General features: G+C 45.0%; 1 protein-coding gene across 1 annotated transcript in view; it reads right to left on the reverse strand.

Annotated features, from left to right (window-relative positions):
* Positions 1-14,571, reverse strand: part of MMP20 (matrix metallopeptidase 20) — a 46,533-nt gene that overhangs the window by 21,278 nt on the left and 10,684 nt on the right. Inside the window, exons 3-6 of the mRNA XM_010953193.3 lie at positions 13,051-13,199; positions 10,772-10,897; positions 9,816-9,977; positions 7,470-7,611 (exon numbers count right to left, since the gene is read on the reverse strand). Of these exons, the coding sequence (XP_010951495.1) occupies positions 7,470-7,611; positions 9,816-9,977; positions 10,772-10,897; positions 13,051-13,199 (579 nt within the window). The remainder of the gene's footprint in view (positions 1-7,469; positions 7,612-9,815; positions 9,978-10,771; positions 10,898-13,050; positions 13,200-14,571) is intronic.

The following is a 14,571-nucleotide window of genomic DNA, read 5'->3' on the forward strand; positions in this document are numbered from 1 at the left end:
TTACCCCTAAATTTCCTTGACTGTCTTCTTCTCTGTCTCCCTGTGCCCTAGTTTCAGGGGCAAGAGGTGTCTTTCTTTCTGTCTTTTGATGCTCTCAGTTGAATTGCTGCTTCTCTCCCCTGAGGCTGGGCACTGAGGTGCAGGGAGAGAACCAAGGGGTGCTTGAGACCTGGTTTTATTATTGGATGGGTGACCTTGTAAGAGTTACTTAATTTTTCTGAGACTCAACTTCCTTCTGTCAAATAATAATAATGATAATATCCATGCTAATACTTCAAAGGATCAATTGAGATAATGCATATGAAAACAGTTTATAAACTATGGACTGAGGTGGGAAGCCCCATAAAAAAAGACCAGCAAGACCCCCCAGGCAGGGCCACTACTCTCCTGCCAGCACCACCTGGTTCCCTGGCCCAGAGGCTCTATTTCAATTTTTGCCTCTGAAATGGCTTACTTCTAGGAAAGTGGAACTTACCCCTAAAATTCTATTGGTTCCCTGAGCTCACTCCTGATTGGTTCTTTCTTTCCCTCCTGATTGGTCCATTTGTAGTACTTCATTTGCATGAAGCTGACTCCTGATTCGTTATTTCTCTCCATCCTGATTTGTCCATTTCTACAAAGCCCGTTCCTAATTAGTCAACTTTTGTTATACCTTATTTGCATATGATGTTGCAAAGTGTAAACTGGCAGCCTATAAAAGCTTGTGTAAACCTACAGACGGGGTCCAGAGCTTGGAGTGTTAACTCCTCTGGGCCAGCTGGTGTAATAAACCTGAGTCCTCCAATTCTCCGAGTACTGCTTGGTCTCTCGCCTGGATCCAGGTTGCTGTCACAACTGAGCTGTAACACCGAGCTATAACACTGAGCTGAAACATGTTTTCCTGCAACAGACTACTCAACCAATTATTTGTAGATACTTTAAAAAGACATGTTTTCACTCTACAAGTTGATTAATGGTGTAAAACTTAAACTTACAGTTTATCAACAGAGCTAAGTTTCCTTCTAAATTTGTCTCACTGATATAAAATTTTGTCGCCGGAAACTTTGAAGTACAAATAATGACATCACTGATCAAGAAGCCATTCATCTGGGGGCAAGCTCACTAACCAGGGCTGTTTTTATCAGAATGTTTTAGAGGCCAAGAAATCAACCATGCATCATCCATCTCATTAAGCCCAAGAAAAATTAAAACACAGCTTTTAAAATTAAAAACCCACATGTAGACAGTGTTTAAAAATAGTCAAAGCTGTGCACAGTGTCCTTAAGTGTTTATACCCATCTGAGGAGTCAATGGGGATCCATATTTATAAGCCATCACCCGTGAAGATGTAAAGAATCTTGTCCTTAGTGAGAAGGAGGGAGTTCAGAAGAAATTACAATGAGTCAGGGATCTTAGCACACCTTCCGCCTCTTTGTCTGATTTGTAATACGTAACAGAGAACCAGTCTAAGGAAATACAATGCCATTTGTTGACTTTCAATGAAGCGACTTTAGAGCCAGTAAAGAAATATCCCCGGGGAGAATGAAGGAAGAAGACTTTCTCTTCTGTTGTGCAGACTTTCCTTGAGCCCCCGGGGTCCCAGGAGATGGAAGCTGCCAACAGTGCCATCTCCTAGCTGTGGCACCTGACTTTATGGTCCCTTTGCCCCATAGTGATTTGCACTCCTTTTTCCTTTTTTCCTTCAGTGGCTCCTTCTCACTCATGTCTTCAAATGTGCCCTGGTATTTCTCCTCTTGAAACATCCTCATTGGACCCTGCTGCCTCTTCCCGGTACTGTCTTGACTCTTCGTTATTAACAAGATTCTCAAGTGAATGGTCTACCTTTACCATCAGCATTTGCTCCCTGCCGTTTGCGTTTTCACTCGTCATGATCTGGATGCCTTCCTCGCTCTCTCTCTAAAACTACTTTCCTTTGTTACCCTGGCCAGTCAGTCCCTTCCCTTTAGTTCTCAATCTGTTGACCTCAGAGACATTTTCCACTGTCGATCAGTTAAAAAAAAAAAAAAAAAGATAACCCTCTTTTCTCTGATTTGTCTTGGGCTCCATTACAGTCTGTCTCTGATGTCAGGTAGACCTAGGTTAAAGTTCTAGCCAGGGGAAAGAACTGAATTAAATAATCAAGTGCCTGTAATATGCTTAGCATAACCCAGAGCACATTGCAAGTGATCGTGAAACGCTAGCTCTTGTTATTCTGATTATTAGAGTTTATTTTCCAATCTTTGCCTCGTCCGTGTGGGAGAGTCTATAAAGTATAAAGCTTATAGGTTATAGACTGTGACCTCCCCCTGAGGACTAGCTTATTTCTATAAAACCCCACTAGAATTGTTATCACCTTAAACCCGACACATCCACAATTGAGTTTTGCTTCATGTGTCCAACAAACATTTTTGATTTTGTTATCTATGTGAGCGATGCTGCTACCTTTGGCTCCTCCTTTTCCACCATTCTCACCAAATTAGCAGCTAAGACCTGTTTCAGGAGGCCTCTCACACACACCCTTCTCTCCAGTTCCTACTTGCATGACCCTTAACCTGTTATTCTTTGCATTCTAATCTACGATACATAACCTCTTCCAAAATGTGACAATTAAGGGATTGACAGATGTCTTAAAAGAAAGCATCTAATAGTGAGAATAAAACAGAATGTGGACAAGCCTACCCAACATTTTTGAGAAACCTGGAGAGTCCAGAGCCCCCTCCTCCTTGTGGCTCTCCATCCGACCTGCAGGCCAAAGGCCCGGGAGCCGAGGGACCGCCCCGAAGTGCATTCCAGTCAAGGCATTCGTTCATTCAAGTACAAACTCAGCATTCTCTTTGGAGTCCCATTGCTCAAGCAGAAGGTTCCTGGGCCAGGGCTAGGATGCACCTGACACTGGGAGAGGGCAGACCCGGCTGCAGTGGCGTGTCTGCTGGGCTCTGAGACCTGGGCCTGGCTTTCTTATCTCCAAAGGATTTGGACGTGATCAACCTTTACATTTATTCCCTAGGTAAAGTGCTATTATTCTTCTGAGGTCTTTAGCTGACTGTGAAAGTCTTGATTTTATTGTTAAAATTGTATCATGGAAAACCCAGAATAATCTGAGAGAGGCAAATAGCATTCAGACATGATTGCAGTTCTAGTCATTTTGAGGAAGTCTGGGATGGTCTTTCTATTTTGTCATGTCTTATAAAGGGTAAATCTATGGGAATTAAATATATACATATATATTTATATGCGTGTGAATGGCAGATATGCTTATGACTTTCAACTTATGATAGCTGCAGTTTATTTCTCTTCAAACAGAATATTTGAAGGTGCCAAGTTGCCTTTATCCACTGAGGAGACTGGGTAAACATCTCACGGTTACTTGAAAAGGCACTGCATTACATCCTGCTTTGGAAACAAACCGTGTGGTTATTACATCCACAGCCTGAAATGTCTCATCAACAGATTATTGTTAGTGGTGGGGAATTCCAGGCTGGTGTTTGGGGGGGGGGGAAGACTGGGAACCCTTTCATAATGGCCCCCTGGTTGCTGTGATGGCTGTGGCTTAAAAGAATTCTTTGTTCTTTGTCCAGGTTTAGCAAGCACTTGGGGACTTTTGGTGACAGCCGGTAGGGGATCAGAGTCATGGGATTCCAGCTCTCAATGGCACCGTTGGAGGTACGCCAGGGCCGTTAGGAGCACGGGCTCTGGCTTAGGATGTGGGTTCCAGCCCACAGAGCCAGACGCTCATTAGTTTAGGGTTGGTTAGATAAGTTACAATTTATCTATATACTGGGATAATACACATGCATACCAGTTGGGTGTGGGTCCCAGCTCCATCCCTCACTGGCTATGTGAGCTTGAACAAGTTGTGTATCTTTTCTTTGTAAAGGGAGAAACAATTCATGCCTCACGGGGCTGTTGTAAGGAGTTGATACCAAAGCGCTTAGCACAGTAGGTACTGAGCACATCGAAGTAGCTATGAGTATCAGACAGCGCCTCATTTTAAAGAGAAGGAAGAGAGGTGCAAAGTCCATGGGGGGTTAATGGCAACTCCAGTGCTGAAGGGTACATCTCCTGACTCCCCCTCCACCCTGTTGGTCTTCCTAGTTCTTTGGAATCACCTGCCCCACCGTAATAGCTCATCAGATCCGAAATGGGAGAAGACGAGGAGGTGAGGGCTGAGCAGATACAAGTCAGCCAGCCATCTTCCCTTCCTTAATCCTGTCCCTGACCGCTCCTTTCTAAATGTCCCATACCTCTATGCCTCCCTTTCTGTTCCGTTACACCCTCAGTATTTAGAGTCAAGATTTTGTCAAAAGATGTAATCTCATCAATTAGTCATTAGCAATTATTGAATGCTTATAGTTTGATAAACAGAAGGTTAAAAAATTTTTTTTTGCTTTTTTAAGAAAACGATTATCATTGCCTGCAAAGACATACTATCTTTGACTGTACTGTCTCCTTTGTCTCTATTGGAGCCACTGATATTACAAAAAGAATGAGCCACGTGCTGCCCTGGGGCACAGGTGTGACACGCACTCCTCTGGACAATGTAGAGTCTGACAAGGTTACCTCTCAGATGAAGCTGCTGCTACCCTGCACGGTGTCCAGGCTCCTCCTGCTTGGCACCTTGCCTGTCACTCCAGGGTCAATGCCTACCAGTTCTGTTTTGGTTTACTTTTTGGTAGCAAGCAATCAAAATAAAGTAAATAATCAATGAAGTCAAGTCTTAATAAAAAACAATCAACAAATAGATAATAACAAAAGATACCCCAGGTTGGTTGTTTCTATGCTTTAATCTGTTGTACACATTTTTTTTTCCTTTTCTTTTTTTATCTTAAGTGGAAACTTTTTTTCACTTGAATACATTTATTTCATTTATTTAATTTTTTTTTAAATGGAGGTACTGGGGATTGAACCCAGGCCCTCGTTCATGCTAACCATGTGCCGACTGCTGAGCTATACCCCACCCCTCTGTTGCACATAATTTTTGATTCTCACTCGTAAATATAGTAACTGCCTTTTATTGAGCACTCACTATGCACCTGGCACATAACTTACCCAGAGGCACCTCATCAGTAAGAAACACGGCCAGGATTTAAAACAACTTAGCCTAAGGCTAAAGCCTGGGCTCCTGAGCTTTCCTCCAATTTGCCTTTGAGCAGTGGATACCCATCCTTTGCTGAAGATTTAGTGCAGCTATTTCTAATTTTTAAAAATCAGAAGCCATCCAGATGCTCATTAGCTTAGGATTGGTTAAATAAGTTATGATTTAACTATATATTGGGATAATATACATATAGAAAATAAGATAAAAATTAACATTCATTGACATGGAAAAAAGAGAGATGGCTGAGGGAAGAAATTGACAAATCACATCTTGCAAAATCCCCTTTCTGGGGCCACCCTGTTCCCACTCCTGTCTCTACAATAAATCTCTATCTGGAGAAGAAGCCTGGAAGGACGAATTTCACACTGTGATGGCTCTGTGTTATGGGCTGGACGCTTGTGTCCCCTGGATGTGCTGGCATTTGGACAGGACCAGTGGGAGGTGATTCGGGTTTGATGAGGTCATGAGGATGGGGCTGATGGGCTTGGTGCCCTCCTAAAAAGAGACGCCACAGCGTTTCTCTCTCTTGGTCTAAATGCCCACAACAGAGGTCACCTGAGCACGCAGCACGAGGGCAGTGCTTTCTGAACGTCTCCCCCTCATCTAACCGTGAGGTGTGCAAAGACAGGGGACTACTGAGCTGTCTTTATAGCTCTGGTCACCGCATCAGTGTTCAGCACCCTGCATGAGCTCAACAAACCTTTTTCCAATAAAGGAAAGAGAATGAAACAGAACGTCACGCGTGCGCATGCGTGAGCGCACTCTGCCTCTTCTGGGGCGGCGAGTTCTGGCCCCCGGGAAGCGGGGAGCCGGGGTGGGTGTTGGTGTCCTGGTCCAAAGGGAAAGGAATTGCAGTAACTGCAGCCACGCTCCCTGAGAAGCCACAGTGTGAGGGAAAAAAAGGACTAATTTAACTTAAACTCATGAGATTTCCAACAAATCTTCATGCTTCACCGCAGTCACGATCTCCTACTAACTGGACTTGCAGCTGCCGCGGGGAAACCCGCCCAGCGTGGCCTTTACCCACGACTTCCCTCTGTCACAGAAGGCCCAACGCTAGTCTCAGCTTCCTTCAAGCACAATTGTGGCAGCAGGTGTCTTTTTATTAATCTGCTGTGACCACTGATAGAAAACAAGTAACACGCGGTCTGGGCGCGATTACAGCACTACTCATAGCAACCCGCTCTCTCGCCCAAAATGACGCTCAACAGAATGGTCGCGGTCTCTGCTCCAAGCTAGCTGCGCCTGATAATGGCTACTGTGGCATTAACCAACCACACTTAGCATTCCTTCACATCTGCCCGCATACATTTTTAAAATCCATATTATTTATATGCTCTGGGTCTATGACTCATAACTGAATGAAAAAGACATCTGAAAAATAGCTCTGTAACAATAAAAATACTGACAAATGAGGGTCAACCAGCTACCACCGCTAATCATGGTCACTCCTGCAGCCTCCATTGCTGTATAATTGCAGCTACTCCTATAGTATCTTCATTAAAAATCCAGCATCTCTAGTATCATAACTTACTCACTCTCCCATGCCATTAAAGTTAAATGCCATCTCCAGCTCATCATTCTTTACAACTCACAGACTTACTGAAACTTCTATTAATGAGCCCCAAGGAAACATTCCTGAAACAGCAATAACAGAAACTCACATTTCAGGGTATTTCTTAGTAGCTGTAACTGTAATTAACAAGAACCTACCGACATCCCCTCTTTCTCTGTGCCTTCTGACAGCGAACTGACCATCGAAAAGCCAGGAGGCCTTGAGAAAGAGGGGTTTAGGAAGAATACTGACTTTAGAATCATCCACCTGTCTGTCTGTCCATCTGATCATCCATCCATCCAGTCATCCATCCATCCATCCATCCATCCATCCATCCAGGCAACAACCCTTCTGTCCATCTTTCCATCTCTCCAACTCTCATTAACAAATATTTATTGAGAACATATTATGTGCGGTCACTAGGGACACAGTGGTGAACAAAACAGACATCGGATAAATCTGGGTTGGTGTCATAACTCAGCCACTTAATAAAACGGTGTTTCCTTGTGAAACTTACGTGTTCTCTTGAGGGCCTTTCCTCACCTGTAAATTTGGGTTCTGACTTCTGCTCCACAGTGAAACAGGTTAGAAGAAAGACTGTACTTACATGAAAAAAAACACTCAGCCAGTGCCAAGAGCATAGCAGGTGCTCCCCAAGGGGTAGCTTTGGCAGTTGCATGTCTCCCCGGTGATTCCTGCCTCCCGTCTTACAGCCACACAGGACAGCCTTTCTGCACCATCTCTTCACACTTGGCAGCAACAAGGACCTCCAGCGCGACCCGCGCCTGGATTTGGAACTGAGCCCTGGCAAGAGCTGGTGGCACATCTTAGACTTACCGGTCCCGGAAGAACAAGAGCTCCTTCCCCAGCATTGTCACGGCATCGAAGGACGAGCCAGAGTCGCAGAGGTCGGGGATGGATGGATTATGAGGGGAGGCGTGGGGCACCGTGGGCTTCCCTGGGAATGTTTTCCGAGGTCCTAGGATTCAAAGTGACTTGGTCAAAATGGTGCCAAGATCTAGAGTCCCTGTGCTTCTGCTCCCGAGACCCTCTATCACGGCATGTGACAAGGTGGCAGAGCACGGCTGTCAACGACGGGCAGACCTGGGCTGGAATCCCGGCTTCACTAGTTCTCTTTCCTGATACAGGCAAATAATTTAACCTCCCTAAGCCGCAGTTTCCTCACAGTAAAATGGGAGAGGGCAATAATGGTACCTACCTCCCAAGGCGTTTGTGAGAATTAAGTAATGCCTGAGACACAGTTGGTGGAGTGCTTGGCACATAATAAAAGTTCAAAAAGTGGTGGCTATTTTTATTATTATGCAAAACTTCTTTGATAGCTACAGGTATTCCAAATTAGAAATATACTTTTTAAAATTGCCTCTGATTTTTTTTTTGTAACTGAGTACTTTTGTTCTTAATACGATTATAACTTGTGTATTTTCGTGTTATTTTCATACAACTTCTGGGTGTCCTGCCCTGTGCATAAGCCTTTTTTTTTTTTTTTAATGAATTATAGCTAGTTTACAATGTTGTGTCAATTTCTGGTGCACAGCACAATGTTTCAGTCATACATATACATACATATATTCTTTTCTATTATAGGTTACTACAAGATATTGAATATAGTTCCCTGTGCTATACAGTAAAAACTTGCTGTTTATAAGCTCTTTTCTTAGGCACCCAGGAAAGACTGGGCGAATTCTTGTGGCACTGAAGAACACTGGAGGTGTTGGCTATTGAAAAGCGTCTTCTGGTGGATCCTCTGGGAACGCGGGACCCGCCCCTTGGGAGAGCTGCTGGTGAGTTTTCATGTCCCACCCTGTTCCTGGGACTGTCCGGCAGCTACAGGGGAGGGATGGTCCCTGTGCTTGACCGAGTGTTGTTGTGACCAGAACTGAGGGTCAGGGAAGGAGTGAGGCACAGCCGAGGGTCCATGAAGGGCGAGGGCTGGGTGAGATTGGCGTGGAGAAGGATCAGCAATGGGGTGAAGATCGGAGCGGGGCTGAGCCTTTGGGGAAAGATCAGAACCTGGAAATTGGTCAGACAGAAATGGGCTACCATTTCTTAAACATTGACTACATGCCACATACTTTACCAAAGGCCGGGGTGGTTGATGTGTGTGCTTCCTGGTGATGGAAACCCAGGTTTCTGTGTTTTGTTCACCTGTGTCAAAGTGACCTTGTCAAAACAGAAGCTTCAGCTCCTGGCTGAGTAGCAGTGGCCATCAGCATGGTGGTGTCTCCAGTTCACAAGGACCCATGAGGGGCAGGCAAGGATTCAGACTGGGTCCTTCTCGGTGGCCAGGGGAACTGCTTCACCTTGGAGTCCTGGGGCCAAGTTTGTAAAACGGAGACATTCACACCCAAGGGCGGAGCGGGACCGACATACACCCTCTCTCTGAAGGGACAGAGCTGGCCGGACACTTCCTGGGATGGAACTGATCTCTTCTGCCCCAGTTCCCTGCAGACTCTGACCGCAGATGTGTGTGCCCATTGCTAGACAGCAGAGAGCCGGCCAGCACACAGGAAGGCATGGGAGGGGGCAGCTGGGTCTACGCCCTTTTCTAGGCTGAGAAGATGGGGAGAGGCTCCGACAGGTAAAGGGTGAATAATTAGGCTCTGAGGCTTAAGGGAAAGTCAGTTTCCTAGACTCTTCAGCTTTTTATCCATTAAACAAAAAATCTTGAGATCTAATGATGCTTCAGGACTCCTTCCCATGGATTAATGGATTTGTCTTTTCGTTAAAGAAAATTGGATGTAGATTTCCTAGTAATCCTTTATTACCTTTGAAACCATCATGATTCCTGTTTTTAGGAAGATAAGGTCATTTATCTACAAATGGATAAGCACCATATATGCGAACCATAAAAACATCCATCCTCTCCCCGTGTCTAACTCCCAACCTCCACTCAAAAGACACACAAATGAGTGTATTTTCTATGGCCGTCAAGGGACCAATATGCTCTGAAGGAAAGCTGTAAAATTTAATTGTACATCTTAGAAAAAAACCTACTCATATCTGGTAAAAAAGCTCTTTGTAAGAGGGCACAGTTGGAGCAGTGGTCTCCAGCCTAATCTTTACATATGCAGGTCACTCCTGGAAAAGTATACTTTCTTTAAGTTGGAGACCGAATGCCTGTCACTTGCAGAGTTTGGGGTCAAGGAAGTGTCGCGACTGTACCGTACAGCGCCTGGATGCCTTTCACGTCGTCCTTGGGGAGGTGGAATCCGTAGGGATGCTTGTACTTGTAAGTTGGGTACATCAGTGCTGATGGGTCCGTGGAATGGGCCAGGCCCAGGGCGTGGCCAAATTCATGAGCAGCCACGGTGAATAAATTGAAACCTAGACAACATGAGAGAGAGAAAGACAGCATCAACCCAGGGTTTTACTTCCACTATCCCCTGCCTTCACAGGAGAGTTTATGCTCAAATCACAGTTTATTCCTTTTCTGTTCGGAACTGGGTTACTCAAGGTCAGTGGGTTGTTCTGGCAGCTAGCTTTGCTGGCTTTAGTCTGGTTCTTCCCCCCTTGGCTAGGAGGGGTTTGGGGTGGAGGAGGGGGGAAACGTAAATCCGTCCGCTTCGCTCACTGTCCATGGTGCTCACTAGGTTGGTAAAGAAGGGCCTTAGAGCTGACGGGGGCAGTGACACCTAGATGTAGGCCACAGATGCTTTACTGGCGCCCTGCTATTGTAGCCTACTCCCTTTTATCCACACACGGTCCACACTGAAGGTTTCCGGATGACATGCAGAATATCATGGAACTTTTATACCCATCCCCATCGCACGTCTCAGGAAACGACCGATTCCCTCAGGCCATTTCAAGCCTATTTCCAAGTACAAGTAAGAAACAAAAAATCTAAATAGTTGAAGGAAAAGAGAGTTGTGCGTTGAGGAGGGGGTGGCCGCTTCTTGAGATTACGCGCTAAGAGCCAGAGACCAGACAAGCGTACAGCACGACTGAGGGTGGGTCTTTTCCCTTATGTGTGCCCTTTTGGATTTTTGGCTTACTTGTTTTTCCTAGCCAGCCCCCCTAGTTAAAGGGTGGCTTGGGACGTTGAACCTCAGGGTTTCATGATGGAGGCCCAGAAGAAGGTACAATATTTTCCAGGTTATGATGAATGTGCATATATATACCATTCGTTCCCATAGTCCACTTCTCAGCATTGTCGAAATGTGTATCTCCTCCCAGGCCTTCTCCAGGTGCAAATGCATGGGCGAGAGTCCCTCGAGGCCCATCGAATGGGTAGGAATCCCCGTGATCTAAACAAGCGGGGAGAAACGCCAACAGGTCTTAGTCCTTCTGGCAATTTTTCAGGGGTTCATAACATCGCAGGAAATGAACAACTTTTTGAATAGCATTGACCCTTCTCGTGCAAAGAGATTGACTCTCTAATGTTTATTTTTTATAAGAAGCAGCTCACATGCCAATGAGTAATCTGTCCATTAAAAAATTAAAAGGGATGTTTTGCATTTTAAAGATGGTAAGCATTAAAAATTAAAAAAGTTCTTTTGTGGTTGTTTTTATTGCAATGTCTGTTAATTGGCACAAGGCATACCGTAGACTGTGACCATGCCGCAGATTACAAAAGGAGAAAGAACAGATGGACATTTTGTAGCAACCTCGTCCACTGACTGGAATGGGAACGTACTGGCACAGTGCCTTTAACATATGATTTGACTAAGACAATTACAGTAAATCGAACAAGTGTGTGCTTTCTGTTTCTACAGCACAATACAGTACAATTTAAGGAAGTGCCAAAAAAAGGAGAAAATTTCTGTGTAATTTTGATATGTTTTCATGCGTAAAACTCAAGAAAGCAATCAAGGTGTTTATAAAATTACAACTTTTAAAGCTTAATGTGTTTTTGTTTTCTTACCCATATTTAATAAAAAGCTCATTACAAATGTAATAGAAAAGGAAGAAGAACAAAATGAGGGATGTTGTAGAAGCTACTTTTCACAGTTCTCCAGGATTTTGGTGAGGATACCTTGTTTTATTAAAAAAAAAAAAAAACAACCAAAATGAAGTTCTGGTGCCACTGCCCAGGTTTTGGTGCAGGGCTGTTTAGTCCTGGTCAACGTGTGTGTTAGGGGACAGAACACACATTTGAAAGATCAATATCATTCATATGTGGAATCTAAAAAAAAAAAAAAAAAAAAAAGAAAGAAAAAGGAAAAGGAGGATACGATTGAACTCATCTACAAAACAGAAACAGACTCACAGACACAGTAAACAATCTTATGGTTACCAGGGGGAAGGGAGTGGGAAGGGATAAATTTGGGACTCTGAGATTTGTAACTGTTAGCTACTAGATATAAAAATAGATGAAAAGAACCCAAATTTCTTCTGATTAGCACATGGAACTATATTCAATATATTGTAATAACCCTTGATGAAAAAGAATATGAAAATGAATATATGTATGTATATATGCATGACTGGGACATTACATTGTGCACCAGAAACTGACACTGTAACTGACTATAGTTCAATTAAAAAACAGAGGTCGAGCCACATAACTCCATCACCCCAAAGCTGCCCTGAGCCACGCTGCCCTGCCACTTCACTGGGGGTGGCCTTGGCCCTCCTGGAGGAACAAGACCCACCATGGGCCAGGTCACACCCCCAGGGCCACCTCTAAAGGGCCATACTCAGGACTTGCTTGATCTGCTCTCTCCCAGCTTCTAAGCATGTTTCCCCACTGACATCAGATTAAAATTAAGATCAAGACTTGAAATAACAGGGACACTTAGAAATCTTCTCTGCGAAGGGGAAGTGGCAGTGATTCTCACTGACACCAGCTCTGAGGATGCTGAGAAGGGAAAGGAATGACAAGGGCTCCACTCCTCACCAAGGGGTGTGGGGGACAGAGAAGAAGGAGGCAGGTTGGAGGCAGGTCTGGCAACTCCAAAAGGTGGTCTGCAAGGGTGGGTAGGACGGCAATGCCACTCTCCTAACCAGTGCTGCACGGGGAAGCTGTCAAGGCCGCCACGGAATTAATCCCCTTCAGTGAGGATTCAAGGTGGGAGATGCCTGGCTCATGTGGAAGGAGGTATCTGGCGATGGACGTCATCGTGGGAATGGGCTGAGGTCAGATGGCCTCCTAGCCAAGGGGAAAGCCAGATCTGACAGACTTTGTCCCTAATGGGGCAATGCCACGATGAAAGCGGGTTATGCCGAGTCCCTTCCACAGCTCAGGCTCATGATGACAAGGGAGGTTGACAACCCCTCTGGTTCTGCTTTCTGGCCACACAAAGACTGGTGACCCTGCCATGGTCTTGGCCTCTGCCCATCACGCCACTGTGTGGGGGAGGGTTGGGCTGATCTCATGGGTTGAATATTGTAGAAGGAAAAGCATTGAAACGTTTCTCCTCTGGATTAGTAAACAAAAATCCCAGAAGCACCACAGTACCTCCAGTTTCAAAAGAGATCATAATATCCGCTTCTCCTGCGTTTACTCTCACAAAGCTCAGGGGGACGGCACTGCTCCAGGCCTGCAGGGCCATCTGCACGGCTCTGTCCACTTCCGCAGGCGTCATGGACGGCGTGTACTTGGATATCCTGCGAAAACAGAAGGAACATGCTCTCCCTTCGTAAGAACGCCTACGTGAAGAAAGAAAGAATTACGTCAAGGCTGTATTAAAAATAAAAATATTGAGCATAAATCTACAAGTCAGATTTCTTTTTCCCCAAAATAATCATTTTTATTTTGCTTTCATATTTGTTACATTACTGAAGCACGGTAAACAATTAGCAAAATGAAGAGGAGAAATGAACGAGTTGAGATAATCTGGTGCTGGAAGAGTCTGGCTTTCCTTGTTTTACATATATCTATAAATCACTCATTTTAAAGAATAACACCATGGGTAAATTTATGAGTAGCTAAAAAGTCCGTTTTCCCTAAAGTGGTTGTAATTGAGAAGGGATCTCTTTTTCCCCCAAAGGGACTGAAAAATTTTCATTTGTGAAAAATAAAAAAGTAAGAGTTTTGAGGTTTTGCAAATTCTTATTCAAAGGCCATCAGGGTTTCCCCAGGGCCGTGGGGGATTGTCTTTTTCTTAAAATAATGTAGTTCTTAAAGAGGAAGTGTTCACTCGTCACCAGGATGCTCACTTGGACTGAAAAAGGCTTGAGTCTTTCTCATCAAGTCCTGGTGTAATAATGACACCTGAAGGCGGAAAAGTACAGAGCTTTTCAGGCCAAAAGCGGGTGGAGACAGCTGGGGTTTCTCTCGGACGTGCTGCTCTGGGGCCCGGGGGCTGGGGGTTCTCGGCAGCAGGTAAAGGAAGGGCGCAAGAAGGGAGCTTCCACCTGGGATCTGGGCTCGGGGGGAGTAACGGATGAAGAGTTAGAAGTCCGTTCTGTGAGAGCCCACCTTGACAGCAGACACCTCGCCCACTTTCTCTCTCTCCAGCTCTCAGTCCAGGCCCTTGCAGGTACTAGGAGCTTTTAGCAAACACTTGCTAAATGGAAGAACGAATGAATAAAAGCTAGTGTTTTTCTCGGCCTTCTCAGTGGTTCTCAGAACTCAGGACCTGTGAAACTACTTAGGAAGCCTGTTAAACACACAGGCGTGATCGGGAATCTGCATTTTTAACAAGCGTCAGAGGTCATTCTGATGCAGGTGGTGCCATCTCAGCTAGAAACCAACAGTGGTAACCCTGGGGGCCCCACAGGAGGGGACCAGGTCCCAGGAGGGGGTGGTAAGTAGCTAAACCCCAGCAACAGAATGGGGAGGAATAAGGAGATATTTAACTCCAGGGATTAGGGTCTAGAGGAGGGAGTTTCAGTGTCCAAGGGGGAACCAGCAAGAACCCTTAAAGGAACTATCTCATGCTTTCACAATATGCCAAGCCCACTGCATAGAATGAATCTGTGATTTTTCATGACTCTATAGAGTTAGTATCTCGAACATCTCTCACATGTTAGCTGA

The sequence above is a fragment of the Camelus bactrianus genome, chromosome 10 (genome assembly GCF_048773025.1).
Source record: "Camelus bactrianus isolate YW-2024 breed Bactrian camel chromosome 10, ASM4877302v1, whole genome shotgun sequence".
In the NCBI taxonomy this organism is placed as follows: domain Eukaryota; kingdom Metazoa; phylum Chordata; class Mammalia; order Artiodactyla; family Camelidae; genus Camelus; species Camelus bactrianus.